This window comes from Lonchura striata, chromosome Z (assembly GCF_046129695.1).
Source record: "Lonchura striata isolate bLonStr1 chromosome Z, bLonStr1.mat, whole genome shotgun sequence".
Lineage (NCBI taxonomy): Eukaryota > Metazoa > Chordata > Aves > Passeriformes > Estrildidae > Lonchura > Lonchura striata.
This window is the reverse complement of record NC_134642.1, coordinates 22,681,018-22,697,895: the sequence shown is the minus strand read 5'-3', so window position 1 is coordinate 22,697,895 and position 16,878 is coordinate 22,681,018. Positions and strand designations below refer to the sequence as shown.

Below are 16,878 nucleotides of genomic sequence, written 5' to 3'. Positions count from 1 at the left end.
GCAAGCTGGGCTGCTTAGGTTCAAGAAATGTCACTGGAATGATTTCTCTAAATATATATGGAGAGAATTTTTATTCTCTTGGGCAAGGCTTCTCAGCCTTTTCTTCATGATGTGGGCATTTTTTCCTTGCCTACCTAGACATTCAGCACCATCTCAGTTGCCTTTTCAATGGAATGCCTCCTCTACCTACAACAACTTCATACTCCAGAAGTTACTTACATGTCAAGAATATTTTAGGAAAGTGGTTGTTATAATTTTAGCTTCTGTTAATGCACTTAAGCAGCTGGAAGACAGAGAGAAGAGCCAACACTATGAGACCAGTCAGCTCTCTCTATAAGTCATCAGCAAGAGCTCTGGGAAGCATCAATGGTTCACAGATTTTAGAAACTTCTGTAGAAAAGATCTAAGTTCACAGCCACAGTGTATTATAATTTTTGGACTTGTCAGTGGATAGAAATGCCTTCATCAGCATATATAAGGACATAATTCTAGCCTAAATTTTCATCAGACTCCTGGATCAAAATTTCTTGAATTAGAATTCTAAAGTCTCTTATGATTTAAACATGGAGAAAAATCTTAATTTAAATAAATAATCCTTTATTTTTTCCTTTACAAAGAAGTATTAGAGTCGCTGTAAAGATTGATTATAAAGCAAAAGTTTTTATACACTCTTTCATTAATATACCATTGTATTTAACACAGTGATATTACTAGGTGTAGCACTTCAGAAGCATGAAGGAAATAAGGTAATTATCTCATCATAGCCTGCCTGGGAGACACATCAACTTGCCTTATTACCTCTCTTTCCATTAACCATGTTGCCTGCAGTCTGCAGGCCTACTTGCTCTGATCAGAGGAACAGATTTGCAGAATACGTGCTGTGCTTCATCCTGGGCCTGCAGACAGGCAATTTCCTCCAGACTGAGGGGGCTTCAGGAGAGAAGTTGTATATACAGGGGAGAGTAATTTCCCCTCTTCTCAGCTGCAGCCATACGGGTGGATTAAAGCTGCTTAGTCTTCCCCCTCTGCATCAATCCCTTTCACCTTTGCTTCACAAGCTGATTCTCACCTACAGAATCATCCTCTTGTAATTCATGCAGGGAAATGCATACCTATGGCTGCTTTAAAGTAGTTCCATTCTGGTAGCAAGGTTACCACAGTGCTATGGATAACCACGCAGATTAATTCAAGGAGTATTCATGCAGTTAATTTTTGTATCAAAAGTCACATAAATACTGGCCTTCAAGAGTGAGTTTTGTTTTTTCTTAACTGCTGAGTATTTATTTTTCATGGCTGATCAGATTTATCAATCTTCTACCATGCAGTTGCAGCAGCAGTGATGTTTTTACCTATGAATTACCACAAGAGTTCCACTCACAAAGTAATTTTCAAACATTTATATAGTATTTGTTTGTTATTTCCAGCAATAAAGACAATTGAACAAAGTTAGGGCAGCAGTATCTCATAAGCAATACTTGTAATGCTTTTGTAAAGAAATTCCAGTATATTTGTTTCTGCTTGCCACAAATTCAAAATCCTGATTACCAGTCAAACTGTTATTATGTCCTTATTGTTATTTCATGCTGGCCATCTTTGATTTTTAATGTGAACCTTTTCTGTGTATCCCAAATCTACTATTATTCATAACAATATATCTCTCTGTAGCCTGTTGTCTTATAAATCATACATATACCTATCAATAAATGCTCTAAGGTATATCTACCGCCTGGAGAGTGTTTTACATAGTCCAAAGTTACACATCAATGTATTTAAAATCTGCTGCAGTGTCACAGTGGAGCATATGCACTTGTGTACAGCTGGGAAAAAAGACAATATGTATACAGTACATCCTATAGACTTGACAGCCCCTATTTAAGTAAACCACAAGAATATAATAACAGCTATTTTCTGTTGTCAAGTGTGCAGATGTGACTCTCTGCAGAGACAGATCTGCTGTTTTTAGGGTCATGATTGTGGAAACTGCCCGAGGCCACGGACAAGCAGATTCTGCAAAACCTTTTCTGAGAGGAGAGATTGGAAAAGTCTCTTTAAAACTGACAAAACTCTAGGTAAAGTTAAGCTACTCCATAAACTGTTTACTTGAAGGACTTGAAGAGGCAGTCTGAAGTTCGCCCTTTAGTCTTACTGCTACTTTGTACCTCCTGGTCAATATGATTGTGGCAGGAAGATGTAAGTTCCTGCAGTCTAAGAAAGGCATGCTTGAGGAAGTGTGTTTCTCCAGACTGAAACGTAATAAAGTTTGGGGTCACTTAAAATTATGCCTACCTTGGGGGGCAGGGGTCCAGGCTACAGGACTTCAGCAGCTGGGGAGGACGACGGCTGCTAACACACAGTGTTTCGTCCGCAATCTCCCTAGTTTGTTTGTTCAGACAGGTCACCACAGCCTCCTGGACACCTGCACACAACAAATAATGGTCACAACCAGCTCTCCAGACCTGCAGGGGCAGACAAGGACAGGGGTGGGCCCAGCAGGACTAACAGGGCTGCAGCATGTGGTGACACCCAGCCCCAGCTGCACACTTGTCATTGCTTTCAGCCTCTGAAAGGTTTCTCAGTGCTGCAGTGAACAGTCCATGGATTCATTCCCTGCTCACCTACCTGGACAGAAAATTGTCCAGTGCTCTCATTTTTTCCTTTTTTGCATAAAGTGCAATGAAGCACTTTATTTTTCAGGCCAAGCAGGCTAAGGTATGAAGATGGCCATGGCTTTCACATGCTATATTTTTACCAACAGTATGACTTGCAAATGCAAAATAAAATGTAGTTGGACAATTCAGCTGTTCTCAGTTTAATCTTCTGCATCCGAGGTCCTGCACCCAAACTAAAGAGGCAAACCTGCAGAGTATATCTGAGAGCTGGGGAAGAACAGGCTAGAGAGAACTGGGAAAGAACAGCAGCTGTTGGGACTAAGAGAAACTGGAAGATTTGGTTATTAAGGTTTAACTCAGAAATTCCTTGTTACAGCCAAAATCCTTATGTAGTCTATGGCATACCAGTTACTTTTCCTATGACTATGGGCATCACAGACTTTTTGGATCACAAGGTTAGAAAGCTAGAACATGAGGGATTGCAACATTACATGCCACAAGGAAGACACATGACTGAGAAAGGATCTCTTTCCCCATGCATAAAAGGGGTCTGAGAGGGTCTGAGGATAATAATTGGCCTGAACTTCCTGAGAATCTAATCCACAGTGGTTCGAATACAATGAAAATATGCTTTCTACATTCATTCCTGAGATTTGAGTTAGGAAAAGATTAGCTAACTCCCAGCAATTACATTACAGTTTAAAAAACAACACTTTTCCAAAATATCTCAATTTTTTAAAAATGCTAATGTGAAGGGGAAAAAACCCAAACCAAACCAAGGTCTTGTAAAACCTTAAGGACCTCCAAAAACAGTGTCACAGAGTTAACAATATATTCTGGTGTTTCTAATGCCAGAGCACATGTCATTAGGCAAAAAATAATTTCATATCCTTCAAGAGGACCAAAGTGCTATATAGCTGATCATAGTCCCTGTATTCCTGACATTACTCACAAATTCATTCTCCCTAATCTCCGTATAGGCCGGGGCCCCCAGAAAAGAGGCTTGTTAACCATTTTTATGGCTGCTCTGTGTGTAAACCTATTAAGGTCATGACTATGACACAAGTGTGTCTCCCTTACCCCAGATACCAAAAAAATAAAGAAATTTGACAATTTTGGACATGGACATCAACATCAAAATTACCAAAGTCCCTGTAGTTAGCCAGTGCTGTTGGGGTTTTCCTTCTTTATAAGGTGGCCCCATATTTTCAATTTTGCTATTCAAGGCATCTCTCAAAAGACTTAAGAAAAATTGTAAAAAGAGTAGCCTAGAAAAAAGATAGAACAAATGGTAGTGATTTATATCTAGGAAAAGAAACTTACTAAACTTACATAAATGAGCAAAATGTTCACTCCCCTGTCATGTTCATTATTTTTCTAGCTCAATAATTTTTCTGTTAAGCATGTAATCATATCATGTACAGAAATCACAGGCATAGGGACTCTCCAGAATGGAATGCTCCTGGCTGAAGAACAGAGGTGGCTCTCTACCTGAGGGAAATGGCACTGTGTTCAAACTACTGGTCTCTATTTTGCATGGAACCTCTGTGCCGACCTGACATCAAGGCAAAACTGATGAAGCCAGGAAAGAAGGGCTGCTGATCCATAGGTATGGAAGCCATGGAAGTATTTTTCCAGACTGTGGAAAGAAACCACTGATTCCTGTCACATGCTGGTTGACATGTTTCTGTTTGCTAGGCATACAGTTCACTCACCTTCTGTATGTCCTTCTCAAATAAAATTTTGTAAACTGAGTTACTTCCACAGTCTCAGTTTTTCCTCTCTGAAGGGTGTCACCAAATGAGCTCTTGAACAATTATTATCAATTTAACAGTTTTCCATTGTTTGCTTCAATCCTAAATACTGAAAAGTGACCACTTTGAGGTCTTGAATTTAACCTTTACTCCATTTCTCATGCTGATTGTTTTATATTAGCTAATTCATACAGCTAAGTTCTGATACTGCTGTTCAGTTTACAGTATCCAACAAGCCCTAAGCCTCACAGTAAGTTTATTTCTCTTGCTTATTGCTCTCATCCAAGGAATCTCTGATTGCAATTCCAATAATTCTTGTCCATACTACAGGCATTCTGGTCTGTCTATTAATATTTCTTTTTATCTTTGACAGGTCCAGCAATCTTGCCTGACATCACAGATATCAAAGAAGAAGGTTCCTTGTAGGGAAATGCTGTGCTCCAGGACGGCTTAGATAAATGGAGACGAGAGATCTCTGAAGGCTGTTCTTGGGATGTCAGGTTTATTAGGGATAGTGAAAGGTCTTGCTTGGAGCTGCCAGATGCAGCACGTGGCAAGGCCTGAGGGGATGGGGAAGGGAGTGACAAGGGGTAGAGAGGATGCTCCAGGAGAGGGTGGAAGTTCTAAGAGGGGGGGAGATCCAAGAGGGCGTCTGGCCCCTCGGAGACCCCTTATCAGGGGGCTTCAAGGTGGGCTGGAACAAGGCTTGGGCCAATGGGGTCACAGACACCTGATGTTTCAGGGGAGGGTTACAGGTGTGGGATGAACCATACATTTTGGGGGTTGAGATAGAACAGTCCCTTTGACTTTTGGACCTATCTGTAGCTAAGGGCATTGTCCAGCCAGCAGGGGGGATTGTTTTCATCCTGGCTGTACTATTGTGAATCTTCTGCCAGGCAATTATATTTATCCATCCTTTCCAACAGTTCCTGTCTGAATACGATTGCTAGAAGTTTCATTTACAGTTGTCGTGGTTTGACACGGAAAGAGAATTTTTTCCAGAAGGAAGAGGTCAATTTAGATATTGACCAATTGAAAGTAGACATGCCTCTGAGAACACAGAGGGGTTGAAAGCAGAATTCCCAGGGGAACTCGCTCTCTTTGGTTCCGGTCAGCGTGCAGTGCAGACCTTCCCCCGCCCAGCCACGAGCTGGGTGGGGGAGGGGAAGCCCCCATGGCCTGAAAGGTAGGGCCCAAGGGTGGTGGAAGGACTGGAACCGGGCTGGCCCCTGCAGATGGAAGGGTGGAAGAAATCTGGGATGTCTCCATTTCCACCCCTCCCCGCCCCACCCCGGTTTCTCTCCCGAGGGGGAGAGAGAAAGAGGCGGCGGCGGTCCTGTCCTGTCAGCAATTCCACCGCGAGGAAGGAGGAGCGGGGGGAGCTGCTGCAAGGTGCCCAGTTGTGTGGGAGTTGCTGGATGTCCGGGCATCGAGCCATCCTGGAAGTTCAGACTTTTAACCCTTTCTTGAGAAATGAAAGCTTTGTGAATTTTCCTTTCCCCTCCTCGGTTTGAAAGAGAGGAAGAGGGACACCTTGGATCCTGGGATGGGATGTTGGAAGGAGGAATTCTGGATGGGAGGGGGACAAGGAGTGGCTTTTGGCTGGACTTTTCCGTGTTAGCCACAACCTGAACCAATCTTCTCCTTCAAGAGGGACTGTGTTTTGGGAGGATGCAAGTGAGTCAAGAGACCTGCTTCAGCTGGGAAAAAGACAAAAGTGGAGTGAACAGAGAAAAGGTTGGGGGGTTTGTGGTGGTGCCCCCTTGCCCTGGAAAGGAAAGAGAAGAGAAGAAGATCTCTGTTCTTGAGCCCTCGGCCCCAGGGGAAAATGGGGGGGGACTGTGGTCCCAAACAATGAAAAACTGAACTGTTGTTTTCTCCCCTCTTGGCAGGGCATCCTTGAAAGGAAAAATCCTAAAGGCAGTGACCATCCATGCATTGTGGTGAGAGCACTGTGCATGGAAAGGAGAAGGGTCACCATGGCAAACTTTTTCTCCGGGCGGTGCCATGTGTGACATGGAAACACAGGATGTGGAGCTGTGTTTCTTGGGGGGTCTGTGGCACAGGAGAGACTCTGTTCCCTCGATGGACTGAGTATCGATTGTCTGGAGGGTAGAAACCTGATTGGGGTCCAGATTGTGTCTCACTGTGGTTTGTTGGAGTTGGGTGGTGGGGGGAGGAATGTTTTGCAAGGTTTTCATTTGATCTTTTTGTGTTTTTTTTTTTTTCCCTTCTTTAGTTTTCTCTTTTCTTTAGTTTTCTCTTTTCTTTAGTAGTAGTAGTTTAATAAAGTTTTTTTTCTGTTATTAAGCTTGGGCCTGCTTTGCTCTATTCTAGATTCCACTTCACAGCATTCAAGGGAGGGATCACATTTTTATGGGGGCACTGGCATTGTGCCAGTGTCAAACAATGACACAGTTTTTGGCTTTAATAGCTTGTGCCAGAAAACAAAAACCCAACCCAAACTAAACAAAAAACCCCCCGAAACAAACAAAAAAAAAAAAAAAAAAAAAAAAAAAAAAAAGAGAGAGAAAAAAAATCTGGCTTGCTCCAGCAGTAAAAAATGTGATCATTTTCACTTTCTTTACCTTCTTCTTGAATCCCACACTAGATCTTCATTATGCTGTGTCTCAGCATAATGACAACTATCCCTCTATTTTCAATGTGGCAAATGGTTATAAGCTTTAAATTAGGATGGATCATTGAACATTTAGAGAATATAAAAACTTTTGATCATCAATCAGAAGTTCCACAGCAAAGAGATAATTAAAAAAGGTATATAAATTTCAGGAAGTTTATTTTTCAAGTAATTGAATTCAAAACATTATTTACTGCACAATATTATTAGAACAAAAGCTGCCTGCTTTAAAATTGCTTTCCTTGTGAAAAAATAGAAATCAGTTCTTAATAGGAAATCACAGTATAAAAATGTGTAATGATGGGATGTGAATCTAGGCAGTCTAAGTTCACTTTCAAAACACCATCAAATGAGAATTTCTATGTTTATATCTACCAGGATAGAATAATTGTTACATGATATTTGATGACAGCTCTGGGAAATGAAGCCATCAGCAGCAGACTATATGACTGACTAATTCATTCTGGTCACTGCTTCTGGGAGGTGAAAGGTTACTTCTGCATCTATCCAGTTTCTTCTCCCAGCACTCTAAAACCAATAAAATTAGTTTTACCAGTCTTTGCACCTATAGCTACAAAAATATCCGACTTAGCATCTGCTAATCTGGAAAGTTTGGAGTTTTGTCAGACAACAAGAAATCTTATCTAAAACTTTTTGTTGGCAATTGAAAAAGATCAACTTCTAAAGAAAAATGTCTCCTACAAATCAGTCTTTGTGACTTATATTTGAAAAATACAAGCATGAGCCCTATATTCTAAAAAATTCATTTCATGAGGATATTTCTTGGAAATGTTTAGGTTTTGGTAGTCACAGTAAAAGTGTGATGAATTGTTACTGCACACTAGTAACATCAACATATGACATACTCTCATAATATCAGTGTTTGTCACTACTTAGTGTATCTTTTTTTTTTTTTTTTTTTTGTGGAGGAAATAAAGCAAAAGTTTCAGTGGTCTGACAGCTGTGAACTGCTCTGAACATTCACTACCATCAGCAAGCTGAAAGCAAGTACAGAAAACCTTTGCATTATTTTCTACTAATTGTGGTTTTCAAGACCGTAACCTGTGAATCTGTACATATTATTAACTCATAAATTGTGGAGTTGTTTTCAGTTCTACAGTGTATATTTTGCATTTTTCTATAGTAATCCTTTCTTAACTCACCTGAAAGTTGTAAAGTAAAAAGACAAGATCTGGAAAAATCTAGATTTAATTAAAAAATACTGGACTGGACATGTTTCTCAGAATTAGTTAGATAAAATGATGGGGAATAAAGGATATCAGAAATGTGTGTTAATGGTCTATAGTATGTGCAACCTGAGAAACTTGTTAACTTTGAGAAACTACAACTGCCAAGCCTGCTTGTGCAAGACAACCACATAATTAATGCCATTTTGCTGTAAGTTTTCTTTTGCACTGGGATTGGAGCTGATGTCCCTTGTTGAAAAGAGAAAAGGAACAGCTGAGCCCTTAAAACATCCATTATTTACTTCATCTGCTCTGGGCGGACAATTACTTCCACATGCTTTTGCTTGCACAGAGCAAACTAAGAGATAAGAACTAAAAATGATATGTGGTTGCTAGCTTGTGCCACCAGACCCCTTTAATATTTAGCTAATTTTGGTGATCACCTTTGGGTGATCAGTTGATAAAGGAAACAGAATATATGATAAACCGAGCACTCTTAGTGACAGTCTGAGCACAGATCTGGAAGTCCTAGGCTGAAATATATTGTGCACATGGGATTTTTAAAATTTCTTATCTATGCCTTTTCAAATATGTTTGGACACAACAATGTTACAGTTTTTTTCCTTCCTAAATGATTCCATGATTCTAACTAGGCATAGCAAAGCAGCATGTCCATGGCTATTAAGTGCCAAGCACACACTTGGAGGAAAGCAAATCCAGCGCAGAAACATTTTGCCCTTACCTCCTCCACAGGACTCTGAGCACTCTGTAAAACCTTCATATTCCCAGTCATAGAGCTCATCCAACTCCTGCAAGCTTCCAGACAAAAGCTGAGTCTCCTCTAGGGTGTGTTCAGTTGCCTCCCCACTGCAGGGACCGCTGTAGCAGGCTCTCTGAGACACAGGTTTGGGACCTTCACATTCATCGATGGGCAGATCAGCCACGGACTGGGAGAAAGACAGGAGCACTTGGCACTTCACCAGCCGCATCTGGCTGCCCACTCCACAGGTGACACTGCAGGTGGACCAAGCCTCAGGAATAAACCTGTGAGACGAAGAGAGCAAGCGAGTTATCTTGACAAATTGCCAGGGAACCAAAAGCAGGGTAACCCTACCCACGCCAAATTTTATTGAATGAAAAACAAGTACTTCATTTCATCATACATTTATTAAAAACTACACAGGTGGTTGTATTGGCAACTCAGTGGCAGGTCTCCTCATATCCAAGAAATAGGACAAACCCTTGTAACATCCACCTTGATCCTTAAACACCTCAGTGCAAGGCATCCAGCAATCTTCCAATGCTCCCAATGTACATGATGATCCCACTAGCAACCTTTTTCAAGTATTCAACCTGGATAATCTTTGATTTAGTTGTTAATTTTTTTCACCTGTAAGTATTGAGCAGGCTGCTATTATTAGGTAATTGCAGGACTGCATGGAAAATAATTTAATTATTTTTTCTTGAGTTACAGCAACTGTTTTCAAGTCTTAATTTGAAGCTAGAAAAAGGTGAAGATATTTTTTTTATTATTTTTATTTTAAATTTAAATGAAATAAAATTTTTAAAATTTAAAATAAATTTTAAAATAATTATTTCCACAGGACATTTACCTTTCTCTCATTAAGATAATACCCAGCCCTTTTTAATTTCTGTTGTGGAATTGTTTATCTGTTGCACTTGTCTTACTGATCAGTAACCCTTATATGCTCCAAACTTTTCCTTCTGGAAGTCCATGAATATTTTATGAAAAGCACTTTGCACTTGTCATTACAACAAAACAGGCTAAAATCCATCTCTCATTATTTTCCTCAGAAATGGAATAATTTCTCAGTTTCTCTGTGTTGTCACTGCTTTTTCAATGCCAATGCTATGAACTAGACTAGCATTTCACTCAAAAGTTATCAAGCCTAAGATTCACATTCAACCCGTTACTACATCATATTGTTGCAGTAATATAACATACCTTGTTTTGATGAGCTCATGTTGAACTAAGCTGGCTCCTAAATCTATCCAGAAACAATAGTTTCAGGGCACTCTGTAACCTGCAATACCTGTGCTTTGATACCTGATGTCAGTGGTATTGCAGCACTGAAGTTATGAATACAGGGTAATCTAGATAGTTTTATCAGACTGTCTTGCCTTCTACATTGAACATTCTTCCAGACTTTCTGCCACAGGCAAGTTCTAAAGCAAGGGTTGTAGTTGGATCTGGCACTGATCCTTGCTGAAGCTCACAAGAAAAATCCCTGTTGATAACACTCCCTCGTTAGCAGTAAGTGTTTGGAATCTGTCCACTTCTGCAAACTTCTGTCTACTTCTCAGCTTTTGGGATGGATTTTTCATGGAAGCCTGGCTGTCATGAAGTATTCTTCTTCCTTTGGTCTTTATTTTGATAGGCCACACCAGAGTTGGACAGCTTTGCCCAGGGCTGAAGGCAATACACCTGTCTTTCTGCTATGGTCTGGCACTAGCAAACTCATTTATTACCGTGGGAATCCCGTGAACAGTTTTGATAGGAAGAAAAGGGATATTTAGTTTTGGGATGAGCATATTTGAAACTATTTTTTAAACTCTTCTCCCTTTCATCCTCTGCCTCTCTCTAGTTGACAAAAGGACTTTTTCTCCATGCTGAATTTTTTTCCCAGGATGTATATATCAAGATCCCTGACTGGAACATCACAATCTTTTGGAGAAGGGAATGTGCATCTCTTCACCCACTTTTTGTGGGTCTTTATAAAATCTTGTTATAAATCTGACATCTGCTACTAGCACTATACATGGAAAATAACAGAAAGGAAAGAAAGTAATTGCAGATATTATTGTAAAACTTGAAAATATTTATCATGCTGCTACAAAGACAGGAGCAAAACTTTTGGGAAACTAACGATGCAAACTGGTTCCATTTTCCTACTTGTAAGGCATTTTAACTGAAAAGATCTGTCTTGTTTCCAAGATGACATCTTTTATTTTGAGAGTGTTATACACTTTAGCAGTACAGGTAGGCCTCTCTAAGACTGTAACTGCTCTAATTCTACTCTGATGAGGAAAGTCTCTCAGAGATTAAGCAGCTCACATCAGCCACTGTGACTTAGATATTTTGACTAGTTGAAATACAGCTTCTTAACCTGACAAACTGAAAGGTAGAAACCCTAACCAGATTATGGGAAAAAAAGGTCGTGGTCTTCATCAGAAACTGTTTTTTGCTGTTTTTCTTATATTTTTGAACATTACAAATTGTTCTGTAACTTTGCTTTCTTGAAGAACTAGTGTACTCCAAACCAAAAGGGAGGATATTCTTCAAGGTATTAATTTTTTTCATTTAGAAAAACAGAGATACTTCAAATACTTGGAAGATTTACACATAATGTGTGTCATACATACAGACATGGGAAAAAAGGGAGAAGACACACACAAAAAAGTAAGAATATTACTGAAGGAAACTGAATACTTTTTGAAATGAGGCTTGATCTATAAATGCCAGGTATTATATTATTTTACCTGAGTCAGCAACTCATAATGAAAAATAATAGAATACCTGTAGGAAATGGTATGTTTTAAGGAATCTAGATCCAATTTCTAAGTTTTTAGTACTAACTTTGGAAATGTAATTTAATTCTAATATAACTGTTAGCTGGTAAAGAGAAAATTGGCCAAATCAAAAGAGTTAAAAGCAGAAAAAAGAGGGGAAATGCATAAAAACAAAGAAATCTCCATATAGTAATGGTCATTACATTTATGTAATGTAAATGTATAGCATAAATATACAATGTTTCTGAGTTTTCTATCATCCTAACATCAGAAAATTATAAAGGTTTTCAAATATCTTTGTGTTGTCATTAATGACAAATGTTGCCAAATGGTGAGCACAGACCCCAAAAAGTATATTAATAAAAAAGGGACAGTTCATGCATTTGAAGTTATTTTTCCTGCCTATACCTCATCTTCTACTGTTCAGCATTAGGCATTTCTGTATGTTAACCTCTGAGCTACTTGGAAAATGTAAGTAGCAGATAGATGTACTGAAAAATATTTTTTTAGAAAGTGGGAAATGATTGAGATGTTTCAGTTGTCATTCCACACTGTTTAATTAAATCCCACTGTAATAATTATCCCTCTAATAACAACTCAAATAAACAAGACAAAGGCGGTAACTCATTTCTTCAACTAAGGACTGATGTATATTCCCCTCCCTATAGGAAAGTATACGTAACTGGAGAAGTCAGAAGAGAAATGAGAAGACAATGTCAATGCTCAACAGTGAGACCTTTCACAGCAGGTCACAGTGGGTTCAGGGTGAGACCCATGGAGAGCTCTGCTGAGTGCTCCAGAGATTTTCAAACTCTTGACATATGTAGCAGCAGCCTCTTCTGTCTAGGACATGGTTTCCTGCAATATGTGTTATGAAGAAAAACAAGCATATACATACTTGTATGCTTGGAGTGATGGAGAAAAATAGCTAATTTTCCTCACTGCTACATAATTACATATTGTCCTTAATTTTTATTGCTTAATGCTTTTTTGTTTGTTGCTTTTTCCTTCTTGCTTTGTTTGTTTCTTTGTTTTAAAACACCACTGGTTAAATCCATGGCTTAGATAAAGTCTGAGGTTTTGAGACATGCATGTACCAGTTGGACTGAGTGTTCTAAGGCAGAGACACCCATCAATCAAGGTCTCTAAACTTAGATACTACTGGTGAAATGAAATGTTCAAGGGCTTGTTTGAAGTCTTGGGAATTTTCTGTGATAGATCCAGAACTGAGCACAGATTTCCAGACTCTTTGTCTTGAGCTGAAATGCAAATCCATCCTTTTTCTTCAGAAAACAACAACTTCACAGGTTTTAAGGCATGGGTAGCACCACAGGATGTTCACATAACAGCATGGGATCGCTGCTGGTGTCATTGTTCAGAGACATGAAACAGTGGTCTTTACCACTTATCAATAAAATTTCCATCTGTAAGAGTATTAACACTGGAGGCAGCTGCACAGGTTCAGTTCCAACCAGAGTGATTATATTCTATCCCTCTATAGTTTCTTTTAAGTCTGAATATGATTTTTCCTCCAGGTTTGTACCTGTATTTGATGCTGTTGGTGCTTTTCATTCACTGCTGCCTTTCTCCACAGGGAATGGTAACTGTTTCTATTTTGTATTGTTGTGGCACAAAAATCTTAAGTAGTTGGGACTGTGTGTAGTGGGTCCTCGAATGAGTAGGTAGCAATCATTATCTAATGTGTGCCAGCTGCATTGCTGACCTTCCCTTTGACCAACCACGTGTATCAGATCTTAATATGAAGATTCTTCCTTTTCACTATGTGAACCTAAAGGGGACAAGCAATGGCTCAGTAGATAAAGATATATGTCTTCGCTATAATTTTTTTGGCAATCCAACAATCACAACATGCTTTATTTTTAAAGTACAGGCATAACAGGAAATTTTAAACTTACTTACTAACCTGTGAATCAGGTATAAAGACTATGATGGAAACTGTTCAACAAAGAAAATCAAATTAAAATAGTTTATGTGTTTTTAGAAATATAAATACCTACTGAAAAGTAAGAAAGAGATTTTGGGTGCCTCTGCCACATTGATCTTTCTGTCCATATCCAATTCCCTGAGGGCTTTGTTGCCCCTGCTAATGCATTTCAGGAATTTCCCTTTGTTTTTTAGTGAACTGGCCCCATCACCATGATAGTACCATCTGGCATCCAAATATTATTTTTTGCCTGTTCCCCCATCAATCTGCCATTCCCCCACCACACCCTGGCCTTTTTTTTTTTTTTAATCTCTTATAGCTAGCACCAGGGTTGTTTATGGCAGTATGTTAAAAGCTGGACATGGTGTTAACATACAAAAGTATTTTTCAAAAGTTAGAAATCTTTTAAGAAACCCTCCACTACTCATAAACTTAATGTCATTACATATAGCAAATCCCATACTTTTTTAATCATGACTGCTATTCTTTCTGACTCTGGCTGTCACACTGTGCTGGTGTAATGAATTCTAGAGAAAGAGGTCAGACAGAAAGATAAGGTGGCTCCTTCCTCAGATAACATTTCTAATGCCTAGTGAATGGCCACTTCAGGGATGGACAGCAATAGGACAACAACATGCACCTCAATACAGAACAGCAAGGTCTTCTCACCTTAAACATTTATCCTGGCAAAGATTATAATACTTTGTTACCAACATGGAATATTTCATAGTAGTTCTGTCAGCAATTAATTTTTAATTGATCCCATTTAGGGGTGCAGTTAGTTAGACAGCCCAAACATGACTATTTCCCCTAGACTTGAAGTGGCTGAATTGGTTGTGATTAATTCTTTGAGCAGCGGAACCAATAAAGAAATATTTAACATGGATTTACATTTGAAGGTTGAGTGCCCAAGTGGATTCTTTGCTATCTTTTAAGGACTGAACTCCTTTAAAATCCTTTCTTTCAACTGGGGAATTTCCACTCAGTCATTTATTTCAGTGACATGTGTGGAAAACACTTCCAATGAATTTCCTGAAGAATATCCACCAAGTTTGCAGAGGAGTAAAATTCTCTGTGATAATTTTATACCTCTGTCAGAATTGGTTAGTAGTAATAAATTCAGACATTACTGAGAGGAGAGGAAGGCAACTTACAGATAGACATATACAGACAAAATTCAACTGTAAGACTTGCTTGCATTAGAAATTCCTGAAGATATAAACAACGGAAGGCATTATACACAGATGGAATAAAATTGTGTCATCTGGTGCTCTGGCGACACATATCAGAGAATGATCACAAATTACAGGTGAAAGGATAGTATGGAGACATATTGTAAGTTTATAAATCATAGTGTGTAATTTCATAACAAAAATAATATTCAATAAAAAGTTACAAAAATCAGAAGACAGCAATATAGAGATTCACAAATGTGAGAATTCAATTAATAGAAGAAATATCCTGAAAATTTTGGGGTTTAGCTTTTAAACTTCTAATCAAATATAAACTTTGGGAAAGACAATAGAATTGCTTATAGCTGAGGTATGTTTTCTTTGCCCAAAGAAGGATGAGGGAGAAAGGGTCACAGTGGAAAGGGAAGAGTGGTTTAGAGGTTACAAAGAATGGCCCTGCCTGTAGAGGAGAATGGGGGAAGTCCGGGACTTGGTGGCATAAGAAAGCTTGGCAAGAGCCTCAGATGAAGTGGGGAAAAATAATGAATCCTTGCTGATGTCTGCTCAAGTGGAACAATGGAATTGGTAATTACTGCACCAACATGGGCTGAATAGGAAAGTTATGTAAGTATAGCTTGTCTGAAAAAACTTCCATTGCTACAACTTAAAGTAAACATAGTTAGGAACAAAATGCAGCCTCCTAAGCACCTGGCTTAACATGCCACTGGAGGCCTTCTGTTGTTCCTGCTGCCTTACAGCTACTCACATTTGGTTAGTACACATTCAGCAAAATAGCTGAACGCATCACACACAATCTTAAATCAGCTACTGCTTTATCCAAAACTAAAAAGCTCTTAACTGCTACAATCCTCAAAGTATCATGTATCCACACTCCAGACTGATAGTTCATCAGGCAAAATATGTGGCTGGTAGCCTGACATCTGCAAGGGTGGTGGGCCATGGAGTATTACACTGTGTCTCTGCCCAGCTGCAGAAGCACTGGCCAAAGGTCCATTATCAGGGAATACACCTTGCTCCTAGTGTGTTTGATATCCCTACACAGCTGAATTAAGTGATGCTATAAAGCTGGCCCCGAAGTTGATTGTTCCTTGTATTTTAGTGAGTTCTAAATGTTTTATCTCCTTTTTTATATTGTTACACACAGTTTTTCAATCTAATAATCGTGACCTAAAATGAGCAACTCTTTAAAGTCAGATGTTAATAAAAAACAATATTAACAATGAGGCACCAAAATAATTTTTAGGTGGGAGTTCACTGCTCAAGATTCCTGAAAGAGATTAGATACTCTGGAACAATATGCAGATCGATGTTACAGTTTACAAAGGGGGATTGCATGGATAGTTATTCCAACACAAATTTTTTAAGTTTTTATTTGGTTTTCCTGCCTCATGCCTTATCACCAAAAATCATTCTAAACTAAACTCAAGGCATCTCTGAGCTTTGGGAAAGTTTGTGTGAAAACCCTGACTTCATGCCCTTTATTCTTCCTGTTAGTTAACAGATATAAAAATCTGTACTTGATTTACAGTGCTTGATCTGTACTATTAGAAATATTCCTAGAGGTCTGCCTTGCACGGAGAAATCAAGTGTAGGAAATGTCACCCCATGGCAGACTGAATTTGGTCTGGAATATGGCCCACTGTCCAGAATGGGAATAACAGTATCTCACTGGCACCATTGGAGCCTTGCAGTAGATGTGGCAGTCTTTGCAGAAAATGGCCTTCAATGCAGCAGAGCAGTGAGATAAGGTATGGAGGTGTCATAACTGCACTTGAAAACAATTTGAAGTTCTTAAATTCCTTTCCCTTTAGATCTCTCAAGGACTGTTTTAGTATCACAATAATATACCTGTAAGTTTTTCCACAACATTTTATTAAAATATGCATCATGACAAGCAACAGTTTATGCCTGTTCTCTGCAAATCCCTTCGTGTTAATTCTTAAATCTACATATGTGTATACATACACACACACACAGACACACAAACACAGAGACATACATATCTATACCTATTCCTTTTC

General features: G+C 39.0%; 1 protein-coding gene and 1 long non-coding RNA gene across 2 annotated transcripts in view; one reads left to right on the top strand and one right to left on the bottom strand.

Moving 5' to 3' along the window:
• Nucleotides 1-9,216, bottom strand: part of LOC110473151 (ADAMTS-like protein 1) — a 71,973-nt gene extending 62,757 nt beyond the window's left edge. The window contains exons 1-2 of the mRNA XM_021535445.2: nt 8,931-9,216; nt 2,287-2,416 (exon numbers count right to left, since the gene is read on the bottom strand). Coding sequence (XP_021391120.2) covers nt 2,287-2,416; nt 8,931-9,177 — 377 coding nt within the window. The 5' untranslated portion in view covers nt 9,178-9,216. The remainder of the gene's footprint in view (nt 1-2,286; nt 2,417-8,930) is intronic.
• On the top strand, nt 5,651-6,673 carry LOC144248302 (uncharacterized). Its single transcript, XR_013341680.1, has 2 exons — nt 5,651-6,100; nt 6,256-6,673. It is a non-coding gene; the product is annotated as an uncharacterized LOC144248302 (long non-coding RNA).
• Nucleotides 9,217-16,878: the final 7,662 nt, after the last annotated feature.